The following is a 16,260-nucleotide window of genomic DNA, read 5'->3' as shown; positions in this document are numbered from 1 at the left end:
AGTACCACACCTTTTGGAAATGCAAGTGTTGCTGCAGTGGAACACCTAAATAATGAAATAATTATGAGAGCAAGGAGTATGGGAAGCAGGGGGAAGCCCTTCTTCAAAGTCAAATGGCTCTAACTTTCTGCCTGTTTACATGTTAACTTTTTTTTTCTAGATTTTCTGTGTTAAAATTGTTTTACATTACAACTGTTTTTGGAACCTACTAATTTTGACTTCACAATCTTTGTTTTAATTTTTACTAAATGTTGTTTTAGATACCATTTAGAACCTGATCCCCTCTGCTGTTTGAAGACAACATACGGTTTTCAAAGCTTTAGCTATCAATATATATAATCCTTGCTCTACAACTGCATACCTTTTTCTGTGCTTGCACAAAATCACCAGATGTTTTCTCCCTAATGCATTCTTTATTCCCCTGATATTTGAATTTTGCATATTTCTAGTGAGTTATATTGGTACTACAACAGCAGTGATAAAATTGTTGTTTAGAGGAATAAAACAATTTATGAGTAATACCTGCTATGCACTATATGAGACTGCATGCAAGAAGGTTTTCAGGAACAATGGTGCAGTTTGAAGCTGTCAGGTGAAATGCAAGATCACAACAGGGGTTAGATAGCTATTAGTTTATTGATAATATACTCACCCTGCAATCAGCAGGGAATCCCAGTAACCATACCAAGGGTTGAGAGGGAAAAGCAGACAGTCTGTCCAGGCACCTGATTGAGGCTCAGCCCAAGGACATCACTGCCTCAACTTAGATACTTTTTGACAGCAGGTTAAACATATATATCCTATGCCCACCTGGTTACACATCAAACAATACAACGCTGCAATAATTAGAATCTCAAGTCACTTCGACATGATGATCATCAGTGGGGGCAGGATGTTTGCTTTGTGAACTGGGACTAGACCATGTTCATTGATTCATGCTCTTGACTCCTCACCGAACTTCCAAGTACTCCCCTTGCAACCTCTACATCCCAATGTAGTGCATTTCCTTGTACAAACTGCAGGGACCAGGTTTCAATACTTGGAGTAGATTATTTCATGCATAGTTTTTCTTTCACCCCGAAAAGTATATTGCAGAGGGAGAAACAACCAAACAAAAAACCAAAGGCCCATGTCTTTGTGGAATAGCTATTTACACTTGCAGCAGCACAAGTATTTTGTTAAAAAATTTATATATAAAATTGTTTCCTATTATTTATTTTAAAAAGGAAGAAAAAAATCTAATGTGAAAGTATTCTTACATTCCTTCCTCAAAATAATCTGAAAATTTATAATGTGTTTTAGGAAGACTTTTGAAATAATGTACACAAAAAAGATTACCTGAAAAATACTGCCTGAAGGAAGACAGTGAGAATCATAATGGCAATATGCCACTGATAATGTTCAAAAATGCAGCAATTTTGAGGCTAGCATTTCTTTTGTTCACTTGGCTGTCTCTATTCTGGCTGATTCACATCAATCCCAAAGCAAAAATCATTCGTAAGGTGCTTCATTAAGACATGGAAAATAATCTTCAGTCTTGAAGAGGACTGGAGGTTCATAGAGGGTCTGCTGTTGTCGTGAGGAAGATGATTTCTGCAAATTAGATAAGTTTATTTTTCATCTTCTTGAAAAAGCAAGTTTTAAAACAAAGCCTACAGAGCTAAAATGCAAAACAAGAAGAGTTGTAAAGACATACCTTCTTCATTTGGCAAATTTTTAACCATAGCTCAGATGGGTCTAGCATATGCTAGTGAAGAAAAGTAGCCTTTGAACTTTGGCATTCCATCACCTGAACAGACTCAGTCCTGGAAAGTGTATGACATGTCAGCTTTGCAGGAGCCAGACAGGCAATCTTTTCCAGCTGATGGTATAGTCTCTGTAATCTTTATCCTTCTAGAACCATATACCTCTACCTTTCCTGCTCCAGCCTTTTGAGTTCCCTTCAGCTGCTTCCTTCGAGTTAACCCTGTGTTCTCATTTACTTAGTGAAAAAGCAAACGTTGCTTTCAAGAAAGTTGCTGCTCCTGTTGAGCTTATTCATCAAGTATACATTAGAATATATGTACTATGACATACCATTAAAAATAATACAGTAGTGGACTGGAAAAGAACTGTTAACACTGTTTTTTAGGAAAAGTGTACATGCTTCTTTTAAATACTAACTGTACATTGTTTTGCTGTGCCAAATGGCTCATATTAAGAGACAACAGCAAGGACCGCTACATGTCAGCCTTCCTGCATGCAAATAACACTGCACTGCAACACAGACCCAGAGTATGTTTTCAATACATGGTCTTAAATAGAAGGCTTGAAATCAAGACTTCATTCATTGAAAATTATTTTGGACTCATGAAAAGATTTTTATGAACTATTTTGCAGACACCTCAGTCAGTTTGTCTGCAGAGTTCCTCAGATACATTTTTCGCCTGTTTGGGATGAGGAAATTAGAGTCTTTTCCAATAATAAAGTTAAAACCATACCTATTACCATTGGTATACTTTGAGTTTGGAATGTTTCTACAGGACCAAAATGAGGATGTAAATAAGTGTATCTACATAACAGCTTAGTGGATTTTTTCCAATATTCAGTTGAGTTGTATACTTGCACTCCATATGAAATAAGTACATATTCTCTTGGTCTATCCAAAAGTACAGATTTATGACATTTAAATTATATTTGTAACTTTACAATACTGTAACTTTGTCCAAAATAAGCTTGTTTTGCCATTCCAGTTGCAATGAAATAAAAATATATATAAACAGATCTATAAATAGTGGAGATTACCAATGTTCACAGAATCACAGAACGGTTTGGGTTGGAAGGGACCTTAAAGATCATCTAGTTCCAGACCACTTGCCACAGGCAGGGACACCTTCCACTAGACCAGGTTGTTCAAACCCCCATCCAGCCCGGCCTTGAACACTTCCAGGGTTGGGGCAGCCACAGTTTCTCTGGGCAACCTGTTCCAGAGCCTCATCACCCTCATAGCGAAGAACTTGTTCCTAACATCTAGTCTAAATCTCCCCTCTTTCAGTTTAAAATGTTCTCTATATCAGAAATTTTGCCAAATGTAAAAAACAATCTTAGAAGTCAAAGTTCTGCTTTTAAAAATCATTTCCTATCCTGTACTGCCCTGTGAGAAAACATCTGGCAAGTAAGGACTAAGGCTGCAAGTATTCTGCAACTCCTGACACTGATTTAAGAGGTGCTATATTTACATATGTGAAAGAAGGGGATAATTTCAATCTAGTGAGGAAATTCATAGGCAGGCACAGTACCCACAGTTGCCTAAGTACACATTTATGATGAGTTATTTTTGCAGCTGTTCAGGAGGCACTTTTGACAAGAAGTCTACATCCTTAGCGATATTAGACGTTTTACAGTACTGTACTTTATACTGACTGGTATTCATAAGGGAAGAACTTGAGGCAAAATCTGAATGGGAGATTACAAATACACAGCTTGAGAAACACAAAGCATATCCTTTGTGTAAAGAAATAGATACATTTAAATGAGAAGAGAGAGAGGGGCCTTGATTAAATTCAAATTGTAGCAGTGAAATATGAATTACAGCTACAGTGAAAATCCCTACATTGGTGTAGCCTCCTTTTCCAAAGCATTTCTATATTGAGTATGCTAGCCACATGTCAGGCATGAGGAGAAAACTCCTCAGACATTTTAATTCAGACATGCTTGTGTTTACTAGTGAAAATAGATATTTTACTATGCAATACCCAGTACCACTGCAGAACAATGACCTCCCTTTTAGTTACTAAGTTAATCCCAGTAAATTCTGAGTGCTGATTTTACTGCTAGCCACACTCAGACAAAGAAACCACTGGACGTGCCAGGCCCAGCTTGCTGACGCTTTCATAGACTTTCCACCTTAGTGATGCGGAAAAACATGCTAAGTGGACAGTGTTCCCAAGAACACCAACAAAAGCACTTTCTTAGAACTTTCAAAGTTTTCAATTGAAAATTCTCATTCTATGGTTGACAACTGCTTTGAGCAACAAAATGAAGAATACTGCTGAATATTCTTCAAGGCAACTGCTGCAGTTGTTTGGTTTTGTAACTGGCCCATAAATAGCAGCTTTGTGCTGGTCTTTTAGAAAAGAAAAGATGACATCACTCTACACCTGAACACCAACGCAAATGAAGGAATGAGAAGTTAACTAACTTAAAGGCTGCATTAAAAAACAGGCTCCTTGTCACTTCAAGTCTTCTGTAAACGAAGTCTACATGTAGTAACAAGGGAAGAGAGAGAAAACTGCATCCTTAGAAAGTTTAACAAGGTGGTTACATGATTACTGAACCATGTGGACTGAATATAAAGAGTACCTTTATTTTAAAAATAGTGTTGTGTAGCTTTCATTTCCCTCTTTGACAATATTTCTGTAGTGATATTTTCAATGCAGTAAACTATTTTAACAGTTTTGTTTATACAGGCTCTTTCTACTTGCACTGCATACCATTAGAGATCAGGGGTGCTTTCATATAGAGGCTTGTGCAGTATGTGTTTGTTTGTACCCTCCATGGTCTCTTGTGTACTCAGCCTTATTTTGGAAAGTTACAAAGATCTTTGTAAGAATTTGTGATTTTTAAGGTTTTTGTTTGTTTGTTTTGGTGTTCGTGGGGTTTTTTTGTATACATATATATTTAAGTCTAAGAACTTTTCCAAAATCCCAATAAAGTATATAAGAGTTTTGCAGTCAAATTCAGCTATATGTGTAACAAACTTTTTATAATTTTGATCACCTACTCAGGTAAGCAGAGCAACTAAGCTGGTCACATGGGAGCAAAACTTCACTTACATTAAGGAAGGATGGTATGCTGATTGTGTGCAAGATTTTCTTGAATGTGCTTGGAAAAGCTCCAAGGTCTGTTTCTGCCTTTGTGACCCGTTCTTCCAGTCCAGCTACGCTATTGCTGATCATCTTCACAAAAGCCTAGTGTGAAAAAAAAAACAAAACCAAAAGAAACCCAACTTTTTCAGTAACAAATTAAACCAGACTATAGATTACATAAAAGCAGTAAAATGAAAGTTCCATCACTTAATGAAGTCAGAAACTCTATGCTTTATTTCCCTTCCACCTGAAAGTTCATTTTAGTGCTAAAAAAAAAAATACTTGAAATACTTAAAAGTCTGCAAAACCAGGTTAAACACAATGAAATAATCAGTCTTCCTTTTCCTATTTGCCTTTCAAATAACTAATTTAGACTTCTTAGTATCTAGAGTCCCATCTGCCTTTCTACTAAATGTGGGACCAAGGACCTGAATCACAGTTTTGAAGTTTTAACAGGCATCAGTAGACCTTCCATTCCGCTAATACCCAAATAGCTCCTAAGACAATAATTTTGAAGGATACTGTAGCAGAAACTAAACCAGACCAACCAAAAAAAAAAAAAAAAAAAACCAAGAAAAGAAAACCCCACCCAACAAAAAGAAGGAAAAATGGTATTACTGCTTTCTGAAAAATCTGTCTTGCTTCAAGCAGTAAATAAAAATATATATTTTTTTTAGTAGAATAACCTCAGTCCCTCAGTCTTCAGAAATTCTTCAAAAAATTGAGTTATCTTTATTAACCCTGAAGCACTGAACCCAGATTGGACATGGAGAACAAAACAGATCTGAGCCCACTCTCCATGCATACATGCATATACACACAATTACAGGACATCATTGATTGTCCCCACACCCCGCTAAGAAACAGAATACATCTAAAAGATACTAAATACATACCTCTAGCTTGTCAATCTTCCTGTATATGTGTCTCATTTCTGTAGCTTTTGTGTAAATTTCAGGTATACTTTCGTTGATAACTTGAGAGGAATCACTTCGAATCTAAAGATGATTCAAAGAAATAACACAAATATTGATGAATAAAACAAAATGGTTAGTAGATTTCATTAAAAAAAGGAACAAATTAACACATTAAAACTCATAGTTTAAGAAGTCAGACAGCATAAAAATATTAGATTAAAATTAACTTCTTTGTATAGTTTAGAAAGTAACTTTGAAGAAAATCTCTTTTACATAGGCAAAAATATTTACCTTTATAATTATATTAAAAATGGGCTGCTACAGCCTTAACAAAACTAAGAGATGGAACATTTCCCAAGACATACTGAAGAGTCAAATATACTACATTTTTTACTTAAATTTTGCTATCTGTACATTTTGTCAGCTTTGCTAAAAAAGGCCACAAAATCCTGTTTTAATTGTATACAAAATCTCATTTTATTGTTATAAAAAAAAAACAAACAACAGAAGTTCCACTTTCAGTAGCACAGAGGAACTACATGTGCTACACTGTAAAAGACAACCTGTAACACCAGTATCAGCTTATGGGAACTTTTCCATTCAGTTGTCCAGTTCCCCGCTGCAAAAGTGAAAACAAAGATGCCTTTATGATGAAAGGGTCCCCCTAAAGATAAATCTAGCTTTGGAGGCTTGGCAACTCTGATTAGATACTTTGATTACCAAAACCACAGAGGAGGTCTTTATGTATTTTAGAGGAGAAGCAGACTATCACACTATTCTTTTAAACATCTGTCACTGTGCCATTTAAAACAGAGTTCCATTTATGTGCACACACACATACACAATTATGAAAATGTACAGTTTTATAGCTTATAGTTATATGGCCCATAGCTGTATATGGACATGTTTTGCTTATCAAAACAAGTTACCTAATTAACAAATGTGCTTACTGGAACCTGCCAAAGGTTGCTTCCTATATCTGTTGCACTTAAAAACAGAAACAGGCATTAAACTATATTCTGACTTCAAAAGCACAAGTACACACACGTTATACATACTATGTCCAGCATTCCCACAAATTCATCCACTCTGGTCAGCAAATCTTCTAGGTTCTTGTCTAAGCTTTCTATCTGCAAAACAGAAACCCCTTAAAGATACCTGCAAAGACGCAAACCCCCAGGTTCTCCCAGAGAAAGCCGCCGAGTCCAGCCACCAGCCAGACTGACACCACCTGAACAGCAAACCCCCGGCTTCCCCACCTCCCGGCTAGGCACCGCGCAACGACTCGACACACGGGCACAAAACCCCTCCGAGAGCCTGGAACCGGCGCCGGGTGCTGAACCGCCCCTCTCCCGAAGGCCAGTGACGCCTTCCCCGTCTCGACCGCACGGTCGGGGCAGCCGGGCTCCGTGGCCGGACACGCGCCGGGGTGGAAGGGCCCGGGGAGCCGGGCAGGCCGGACCGCAGGGCCGGAGCGGTGAGGAAGCACCCGCCGGGTGCCCTGTCCCGGCGTGGCCCCTTCACCTCATCGCTGAAGAGGCTGCGGTCAGCCAGCAGGTACGCGGAGTAGGCGGCGGCGGTGGCGCTGAGCAACGCCTCCAAGGTGTCCTCGTCCTCCGGTTCCCCGAGGCCGGAGGCACTGCTGTGGCTCTGGGAGACGTGCCCACTGTCCGCGCCGGGGCAGGCGCCCAGCAGCTCGGCCCCGCCGCTCTCTCCTACCCCCTCTGCGTCCGCCATCACACCGCCACCCTCCACTTCCCCTCAAGCGAGCTGGGCGCAGCGGGGCCGGCGCAGCCGCACTCTCGGCGGGCGGAGCTGGGAGCGGCCAGGCCCCGCGGCCTGCCCCGGCGCATGGCGTCGGTCGCATATGTCGCCGATGCCGGAGCACGGAGGCGGCGTCCTCCTGTCCGGCTGTTGGGAGTCTCGAGCACTGTAGGAACTGCTGCCTCTCACAGGCCCGGGCTGTGGCCTCCGAGCTGCCCCAGCCGTACGCTTGGAGTCAGGAACCGAAACGCGGCTCCCCCTGTAAGAACGTTTGTGGAGAGTTTGCCCTCAGCCACCCGCGTTCAAAACCCCATCAGGCAACCTGACCTCACATCCTAAGAGGCCTCAACATATGAAGTCTAACCGGCTCCATCCCATTTCCTCACAGCGGTTTCTGCAGACAAGTCTGTACTGGGAAAGCAGCTAATGTACAAACACAGCTAATTTCAATTACCAATATGGTACATACAAAAATAGAAGCCCCCCCCTCGTCTTATTTGCATCAAATGTTCACAAGCCGTTGGAGTTACTTTGCAAAGTGTTAGCTCTAAAGCTCATACATCAATATTTTGCTGTTCTCAGCTTGTAACATGTTTTGGGTATAGTACTTTCACGCTGATGTGTGAAATGCAACTTATGTTTCCTACTTCCTGGGATGAATTAGTTGGACAAGTTTGGGTATTTCCATATTGTCTCACTTTATTTGGACAGTGACACAGAGCAGTTTGTCGTGTGGCAGCACATGAGTAACCCAGAGGTGTTGAGGGCTATTCCTGAAGAACCAGAACTACCCCAGGTCCTCCACGTCAGGAAATGTCAAGCTCCTATGAGGAGGGCGGCAAACCACTTGCTTCCCATGGGAATCAGTGTAACAGTACCCTTTAGTAAAGGCAGTACTGGTTAAAAACATTACAGAAAGAAACTTGGTATCACTAACAACAACCCCGGGAATCCAAGTCTGTACTGGTACGGAAAAAATCAGTACTGTAAGTGGTTAGTTATTTGAAGAGTCATCAAAACAAGGTATCTTGTTTCTACTGGGACAGAAGATACTTCCACAGAAAGGTGTGCTTGTGCACAGGGAAAAGGATAATAGCGTAGAAGTAAGACAGTGCACATTTTATTGCAGACAGGTCACATTTTCATCAGTTAAATAAGGTAAAACAGGTAACTTCAGCCAGACAAATACACTTATTCACAAAAGTAGTCTTATTTAAGGTGTAACAGAGTGTTCCTGCTCAGATGGTCTGACTGAAGCATATCCAGCTATTCAGGTTTTTTACTGCACCAATAATCAGTTTGGTATTTTTATGAAAACCTTTGGTAAAGCACAAACACAGTTTTAAGATGAACACAATCAATGTTCTATTCTTACTGTGCTGGGAGAAATAAGTACAGCTCTTTAACTGCTGTGATACCTAGGAAAGGTTTAATTCGAGTATGTGAAAGAATTTTAAAATAAACTTTTAAAGCAAATCTAAAAAGAAATAAACGAAGTTCAATGTCCCAGACGTATTTAACAATGAGCAGAAGACTGGTTGTTCCACAGGTATTCTGTCCTTTGTCCAGCCATTAGATTCCAGAATGGAATGTAACTTTTTCAAACCAAGACTTCTGAGTTTTCATCTCCATATAATATTTAAGAAATGTCTATTCCACCATATAAAAAAGCTTTAATGTACTACAAAGTTACAAACAAAAAGCAAATGACACAAGCTAAAAGTAGAAAAATACACTGTGAAACATTCATATTTTGCTCCTTACACTGATCCAAGATATAACAAAATATTTTAGATTAGACCACTTTAATCAATTCATGGCATTTTCAGAAGCAGACGGTTAATCAACTCGTCAGTCACTAGTTACCCACCAGCCAGCATCCAGTCAGCATGTCTGACCATCGCAAACATCCAGTATATTTTAAGTTTCCAGAAATCCTGTGCAGACATTAAGCTTTATTACTAGAAGAGTCCAAAAATAACAGAAGTTAGGTTTTGGCATCCAGTCAGCAACCCTCCTCTGTAGAGCAATCAGCCAACCTTTTCTAGAGGAAAGACCTTGCAGTTTAGGTCGCCCCAAAGGCACAGCAACGACTTGTCAGCTCTGAGGTGAAGGGAACAGTCCTAGGACACTCTGCCACTTGCGTCACCTAATCTCTTGCACCCCTAAATCTCACATGAATCATGATACTGAAGAAAAAGAGATGATGGGGGGGGGGGGAAAGAGGTATTATCTAATAAATATCGAAAAAGAATACATTTACACATAATGGTGCCTGAACCCTACTTCTAAGCCCTTACTGTCGTGTTTTTCTTGCACGCAGGGCTGCTTCTGAACAGCAGGTGGTGCTGCACCCACAGCAGTAACAGCAACATCCGCCAACATCCCCTCCCTACGCTTTAAAAATACATATATATAGTTTCATCTGGAAAACGTATTTGCAGCATCTCCCTAACGTTATTACCACCAGAATAGGAAACCGCTATGTTTAAAGAGCTTGTCTGGATTAGACATAAGGTTGCAAATATGGTGTAAACAAGTTAGTGGAAGGTCTGTAAGTAACAGTAGAAGATGGGATGGCTATTAAGGAGCACTCTCTTTAAACTGGTATTAGAAGAAAACCAGGTTCCACTTCAAATAGACATGTCTGTTACTGTTAAAATCTAACTCATATACATGCATGTATAAATACATCCACCCATGCATTCAAACCCACGTATGTAGCACTGCCATTGGTAGCCCGTAAGATTGCTTAGATTTATACCAACTAAACCAAGTATGTGTTCTCACTTTAGGGCTGGGACATAAACCAGGTTTTACACTCTGGCTTTCTCCTGACAAATTTTGCAGTGCATGACAGTTTTACATCTACCTCCAGATGCCACGTTTCCTAGAAAGCAACGATTTTCTGCACTCGTGAGGTCTATGAGAATACCAATTCTCTGTTTAGTGCATAACGTTGTTACAACAGTCAATTGTCCCAATCGGCACTTAAGACTGAAAGGAGAGTTTGCAGGAATTTCGACTAAAGTGTAATGACTGTTCCATCCTCCTCAATACCTCCTCTGGGGATAACCAGACTGTGTCGGGGATCAGTTTTTAAGGAACTGAGTAATTTGTGGATGTTGCCATTGCTTTCTCTGCCAGAGTTGTTGTTGAGCACTAGGTCCCTTTGAAGTCTGTGGCTAAGGCTGCTGCCGTTGATTCGAGAGAGGCTACTGGAAGTAAGGCTGTGCAGTTTAGGAATGTGCTGTGGCTCCAAACCGCCCTCGATGACAATGTCAGCCTCTTCATCACTCTCCATTTCATCAGGGTGGAAGTTCTGCAGCACATGTGATGTGGGCAAGCTGTGGTGGCTCGCAGTGCTGTCTGTAGACTGGCCAGAGCTACCAGACATCCTACTGCTCCGAATGATATTGTTCCTCTGGTTTGCTGGCTTGACTGTGATAATAAGATTGTGGCTGTTGGCAATCATCATGTCTGTGACTTGGTCGAGAGTCTTTCCTGCTACTTCAATGCCATTAACTTCCAGGACTTCATCATTCACAGCCAGCAAGCCTGTGCTCTCTGCTAAGCCTCCAGGAACCATACGAGAGATGAAGATACCAGGTACCTTTTCTAGTCCATGAGGAGTAACCCTTACGCTGGTGCCATCACGAATGTAAAATCCTAAGGGTTTCTCACACCCATGTCGATACAGCCTCACCCTCCTGTGTGTTTCAGGAAGAATGTCCACATCAATTATGGATGACACTGGTCTAAAATCATGAGGCATGCTGATGTTAATGTGAGGACGTCGGCGGAGGTTGTCATTGCGGAGAGTCACCAGAGCCTTTTTCTTCCTTGATAGTGTGTTGGTCCCAAAATTGCTGTAGTCTACTTCATCTGAAAAAGGAACAGCACCAACGTATCAATCAAACAGAGAATAACACAACCTACAGGGCATTTACCTCTTAAATCTGGTTCAGTGAATCCACACTCCTAATAGTATGGAAAAATCAAATGGATTCTTCCACTTACTCTAACGTTCATTTCATGTCCATCACCACAACATTCAGAATGAGTGAGTTGTTTTCAATGACTAGCCATATTCCTTCCATATTTTGAGGGAAAAAGACTTCTGATTCTCAACTTTCTGTGTAAGCAAGAGGCCCAGTAGAAGGAGGAAGAAAGAAACTGCGCTGCTGCCTAGTCCATACTCTAAGGACCACAGAACAAACACAGACTCATACATTCACTCCTGCCCTTGCAAGGAAGATCCACAGGAAAGTAGCCTTTCTATGGTCTGCTGTTTAAGGAATGCTTTAATACTTCAGTCTCTGTAGTGGTATCTCAAGGGCATGTGCAAAGTGATCAGCTTTAAATCAGCCAAGTAATATGACAAATTATTCCCTATAAGAAGCTCAGATCGTGCTTTGCATAAGAAAGTACTTAGTCATGAAGCTGTTAGCATACAAAATGCACCACTGCACCTCACATTAAAAATACTGTGCATATTTTAAACATGAAGCATATACTAGCTGTAAAATTATTTCACCTGGGGTTTAAGCACGCTAACACTTTTCAGATAAACTAACAGACCTTCAGTTTATTCTGCTGTTGAAAATGAGCAGTAAAATACAGAAGAATGATTACAGAACTGCCACTAAGAAAATTATCTCCAACAAATTAACCTTGAATACTAATGCTTGAGAAAGACAATACCTCTACCTGATAAAGGCTTAAAAAAAGAAATGTTAGTAAAAACAAGCATACAATGACATGTTTGTGCTTGCAAGGTCTCATTTTCAAGTCAGCTTTTGAGGCATGTTAATGTCACTTCCTTGAAGTCTGTCAACAAGTTAAACAACTCAAAGGATACTAAAAAAAAGTGGTAAGCAGCAACCTGTTCTAACTGAGCCTGCTTGGAGCAAGGGGTTGCATTAGCTGGCCTCCGGAAGTCTGAATTATTCTCTGATCCTACACAGTCCTTTGGGCTGCAAAAAAATAACGTGAAGACTTCAGAAAGACCATTCCTACATTCCCCTACAACTTGTTTACATTGGCTATAATAACACTGAGGACATCACAAGGCATCTAGAAAGTCATCCTGAATGAAAAGCTTCTGTAAAATAGAGTCCTTACACAAGATTGTTGTGTTTAATGTCATACTCACCTCCTCCCAGGTCATGCAGAGCTACAGCCTTAAACACTGAATCCTGCTCACCCTCACAATTCACTGATAGATTTCTGTAACAGTCCAATGAAAACAACTTGGGGATTCAGATTTGGAATTGAAATTCTTCCTCACTTAAAACAGAGTGCTGTAGAACAGTAGCGTTGTACCTTATAGCCCAAGACAACTTTTATCCCAAAATTCCAACTTAAGATGGCAATTAAAATTTCACATGGGTTTATGTGTTTAAGGCCATCTCTTGCAGTGCTGGCAAACCAAACTCAAAAGCTGCGTCCCTTAAAGACTAGAAGAATTAGGCTGGCAAGTCCAGTTTATTTCACTGGAGGTAAAATGAAACACATGTCCTAGTTATCCATCTATTCCCTAAAAGCACCTGGGTTCTCTCCCTGTTAGCTGAGTTACTTTAAGGCAGACTTGCAAAAGCTTTACCAAATAATTCACCTGGGAAGATCTGTTTACAACACTGCTTTCTTCCCCTTAAATTAACAACAACCCAGAGAGTTAGTTCTCACAACAGGCAAGTTTGGGATAATCAGGTAGTAATGTCACAACAGAAGTACTATGGTCCTCCTGACACAGGTCATTTCTGAAGCAACTTCCTTTGGCTGAACTACCAACCAGGGCAACAGCACAAAAGAAATGGTTGTTCTGCACCTGTGACCTCCTCACCTGCACTCAGCCCACTAACCTGTCTCCCCAGATGATTGCCAGCATTTCTAACCCCTGAGCAGCTTCAAAACAACCACCTCCTTTAATAACAAAAAGCCCATCTTACCACAAAAATGCTATCTTTTCCCTCCAAACACGAACCAGGCAGAGGCAGGGATTATGTTACAAGGGATGAAGGCAACTTTCAGTGCTGAACCTCTGACCACTCTTGGATTTAGTACTCCAGAGCTGAAGAATGTTAACAAAAAAAAAAAAAAAAGAACTCCACCATGTCCTGATGACTGGAATTTTGGTTTTTAAAACAGTGTCATGCATTTAGTTTCCAGGCCTCTCATACATAATCCTGTGAGGGCCAAAGATGAAGTCCCAGTTTTAACAGGGGGAAGTGTTAAAACTTATTTCTCCAACCTGACAGTATGGGGATTGTTATATTACTTCAGGATGACCTGCTCACTAGCAGTTACACTTTCCTGGAATCACCCTAAATAAATACAAATAGAATTAAATAAGTAACCGAACCTCAGAACAAAGCAGCTACCTCTCCCCCTCCTCCCTGCTGATGCTATTTAGAGCCACTACTCTTGCTGCAGGAACAAAGCAAAGTACTGATGTTTAACATCAGCTGCTGCTCTGGCAGCAGAAAATCATCAGTCCCTAGCATAATGAAAAGAATCTTCCTTCCTCATGAGGTTATTCAGAGAAGTCAGGTGACATCACTCACTTTAATCAATGAGAGGGTGATCACACTTTGGTGTATTCCCTGTTTCCAGTAATAAACTGCTCAAGTGGCATGTGTCAGGCTGAAATAAAACCTGCATCATTGTATAATTTATCACACACTTTTGATGAAGGTCAGCCTTTTCTTGTTAGGTTTTGAGTTTCTCACCATATAGGATTTCAAGCAGGAGTGCCATTTCAGCTAATGAAACAGACTGTGCTTGATGCCAGGTCTCAGTGAAAACCAGTATATACCATATGGAACCAGACAGAGCTCATTTTTCATGTTTCAGTTGTCACAATATCAAATTCTCCTTCTACAAAGCAAAAGGCCTACAGAAATCTTCATGCATACTGGCAGAAGTGCCATCAAGTGGCACATCTGAACAGTGCTTAAATCCTCGTATTTTACAAGGTGTCATGTTTTCTTATGGCTTCAATTATGCCTGAGTGAAATGCTACATGCAGGTGACAGAAATGGAATTAGTCTCTTAGGTGCTGAACATGACTCCTGTTTCTTAGAAGGAAGCACATTACATGGAGCTTTTTCATCTACAAGATCTAGTGCTTTCAATCAAAGATGCATTATGATGTGCACGGATAATCCTGGATAACCACTAAACTTCGGAAGGCTTGGACTTCAATTTTACGTGTGCTCATAATTTGCTTCCCACTGAAAATACTGTTCCTGTAAAAAGAGATGAACAACATTTACCACAACTGGAGGACTCCTCAGCTTCCCAGTTCTCTCCTACTTGAAACCACAACTCAAATCTACATGTAAAATACCTCAAACTCTTCTGCAGACATTGAGTAGACATTCTGCAGACTATTGTAATTCTCTTCGCCAAAAGCTTCAGTTTCCAGTGCATGTTAAAAAACATTTTGTTATCTGTCAATGAGTTACACAAGACCTTAAGTATTTTGGCTGCATCCTTTCTGTTAATATGCACTGCCTTCTTTTTTGTTTTTCCTTAATAGAGTTGTTGTTACCTACTTATCCCTGCGGACCTTTTCCATTAGAGATGGTACATGCTACAGATCGCTTCATGCAGAGATATACCTGTGCTCACTTTCCTGACAACAGTGGTAGTGGTGGCATTGTTTTTTTTTGGCAGGTTTTTATTTATTTGGGGGTTTTATTTGGTTATTTTTTAAATGGTGGAACTTGTCAAGCAACAATAAAACCCATTAAAGAAGGTTTTCATTTTGAAGCATGGATATTTTACTATCAGAATATTATTTTTACTAAAACCCCATATTTAGAAAGTTATAGAAGGGAACATTTTTGAGTTACTCTTCTATCAATTCTGCAGCCAGCCTGTGACTTCACAGAATTCATTATACTTTCCTGGTGGGCATCGTGAATCCTATTGTTAAATCATACAGTACATAACAGCAGAGCATACTTAAAAGGCTATTTATAAGGGAAAGAAAACTGCTTAGAGCATCTGGTTGTAGCCAAAAGAGTATTGTATTTCTTTAATTTACATGAAACAAGAAATTATAGACCTTCTGAAAAAAACACCAGGAGCACCACTCCCACTGCTTGGACAGCTGCTTTTCATAGGAACTGCCTGCCAGATGAAATACCAAAGCTTAGCCAGATAAGATTGTATAAACAAGCTGAATTCCACAGAGAAGCAGACTGCCAGGCTCCTATAGGAACAGTTCATTTCAGACTCTACGTTTCCAGTGTACATGCACTCATGCCTTATTATTTCCTCTGGGAACTGTGGAACATTAGTTGACAGCTCTGGAAAGTACTTCAAAGACAAAATTACTTCCACTAGGGAGAGCAGCACTTCAGGCAGCTTGGGAAGGAGGCCAATGAGTCATTAATAGTGAAGGGTAACCCCTCCATCCAACAGATCTCTAATACTGAGCACTCAAATTAGCAGCAGTCATAAAACCGTTGCAAGAGAATGTGTCATGTTTAACCCTTCTACCTTCTGTATCCCAGCTACAAAACAGTGCCCATGTTTGACTCAAGTTGCATTCAGTGTCTATTTTCTCAGATTAAAACCAAAAGCATTTGGAAAGTAATCAGACAACAAATAAGCTGGCAGTCTCTTGTCTATGACCTGTAGGGCTGACCACAGGCAAAGGGATTTAAGAGGAAACAGATATGAAGTGAACTATGGCTCAGGGGGAGGTCCAGTGCCAATAT

At 40.3% G+C, this 16,260-nt stretch overlaps 2 protein-coding genes and 1 long non-coding RNA gene across 4 annotated transcripts in view; all 3 read right to left on the bottom strand.

Annotated features, from left to right (window-relative positions):
* The window catches only part of LOC134165183 (uncharacterized), a 498,306-nt gene that overhangs the window by 410,401 nt on the left and 71,645 nt on the right, over positions 1-16,260 (bottom strand). The window lies entirely within an intron of this gene.
* On the bottom strand, positions 618-7,532 carry BLOC1S4 (biogenesis of lysosomal organelles complex 1 subunit 4). 2 transcript variants are annotated; one of them, XM_062621684.1, is made up of 5 exons: positions 7,289-7,532; positions 6,823-6,894; positions 5,744-5,845; positions 4,815-4,949; positions 618-1,593 (listed from the first exon to the last, which is right to left on the bottom strand). In XM_062621684.1, the coding sequence occupies exons 1-5, from the start codon at positions 7,499-7,501 to the stop codon at positions 1,492-1,494; spliced, it is 624 nt and encodes a 207-aa protein (XP_062477668.1). In that variant the 5' UTR covers positions 7,502-7,532; the 3' UTR covers positions 618-1,491. The 2 variants fall into 2 exon arrangements, with proteins under 2 accessions (XP_062477668.1, XP_062477669.1); XM_062621685.1 differs by lacking the exon at positions 618-1,593 and adding an exon at positions 1,785-1,805.
* Positions 8,633-16,260, bottom strand: part of PARD6G (par-6 family cell polarity regulator gamma) — a 63,248-nt gene continuing 55,620 nt past the window's right edge. Inside the window, exon 3 of the mRNA XM_062621683.1 lies at positions 8,633-11,413. Within this exon, the coding sequence (XP_062477667.1) occupies positions 10,554-11,413 (860 nt within the window). The 3' untranslated portion in view covers positions 8,633-10,553. The remainder of the gene's footprint in view (positions 11,414-16,260) is intronic.

The sequence above is a fragment of the Pezoporus occidentalis genome, unplaced genomic scaffold, assembly GCF_034315485.1.
Source record: "Pezoporus occidentalis ecotype Australia unplaced genomic scaffold, CSIRO_AGI_Poc_V1 ctg231, whole genome shotgun sequence".
NCBI lineage: Eukaryota > Metazoa > Chordata > Aves > Psittaciformes > Psittacidae > Pezoporus > Pezoporus occidentalis.
The sequence above is the reverse complement of the archived record's forward strand: the minus strand, read 5'-3'. Positions and strand labels throughout refer to the sequence as shown.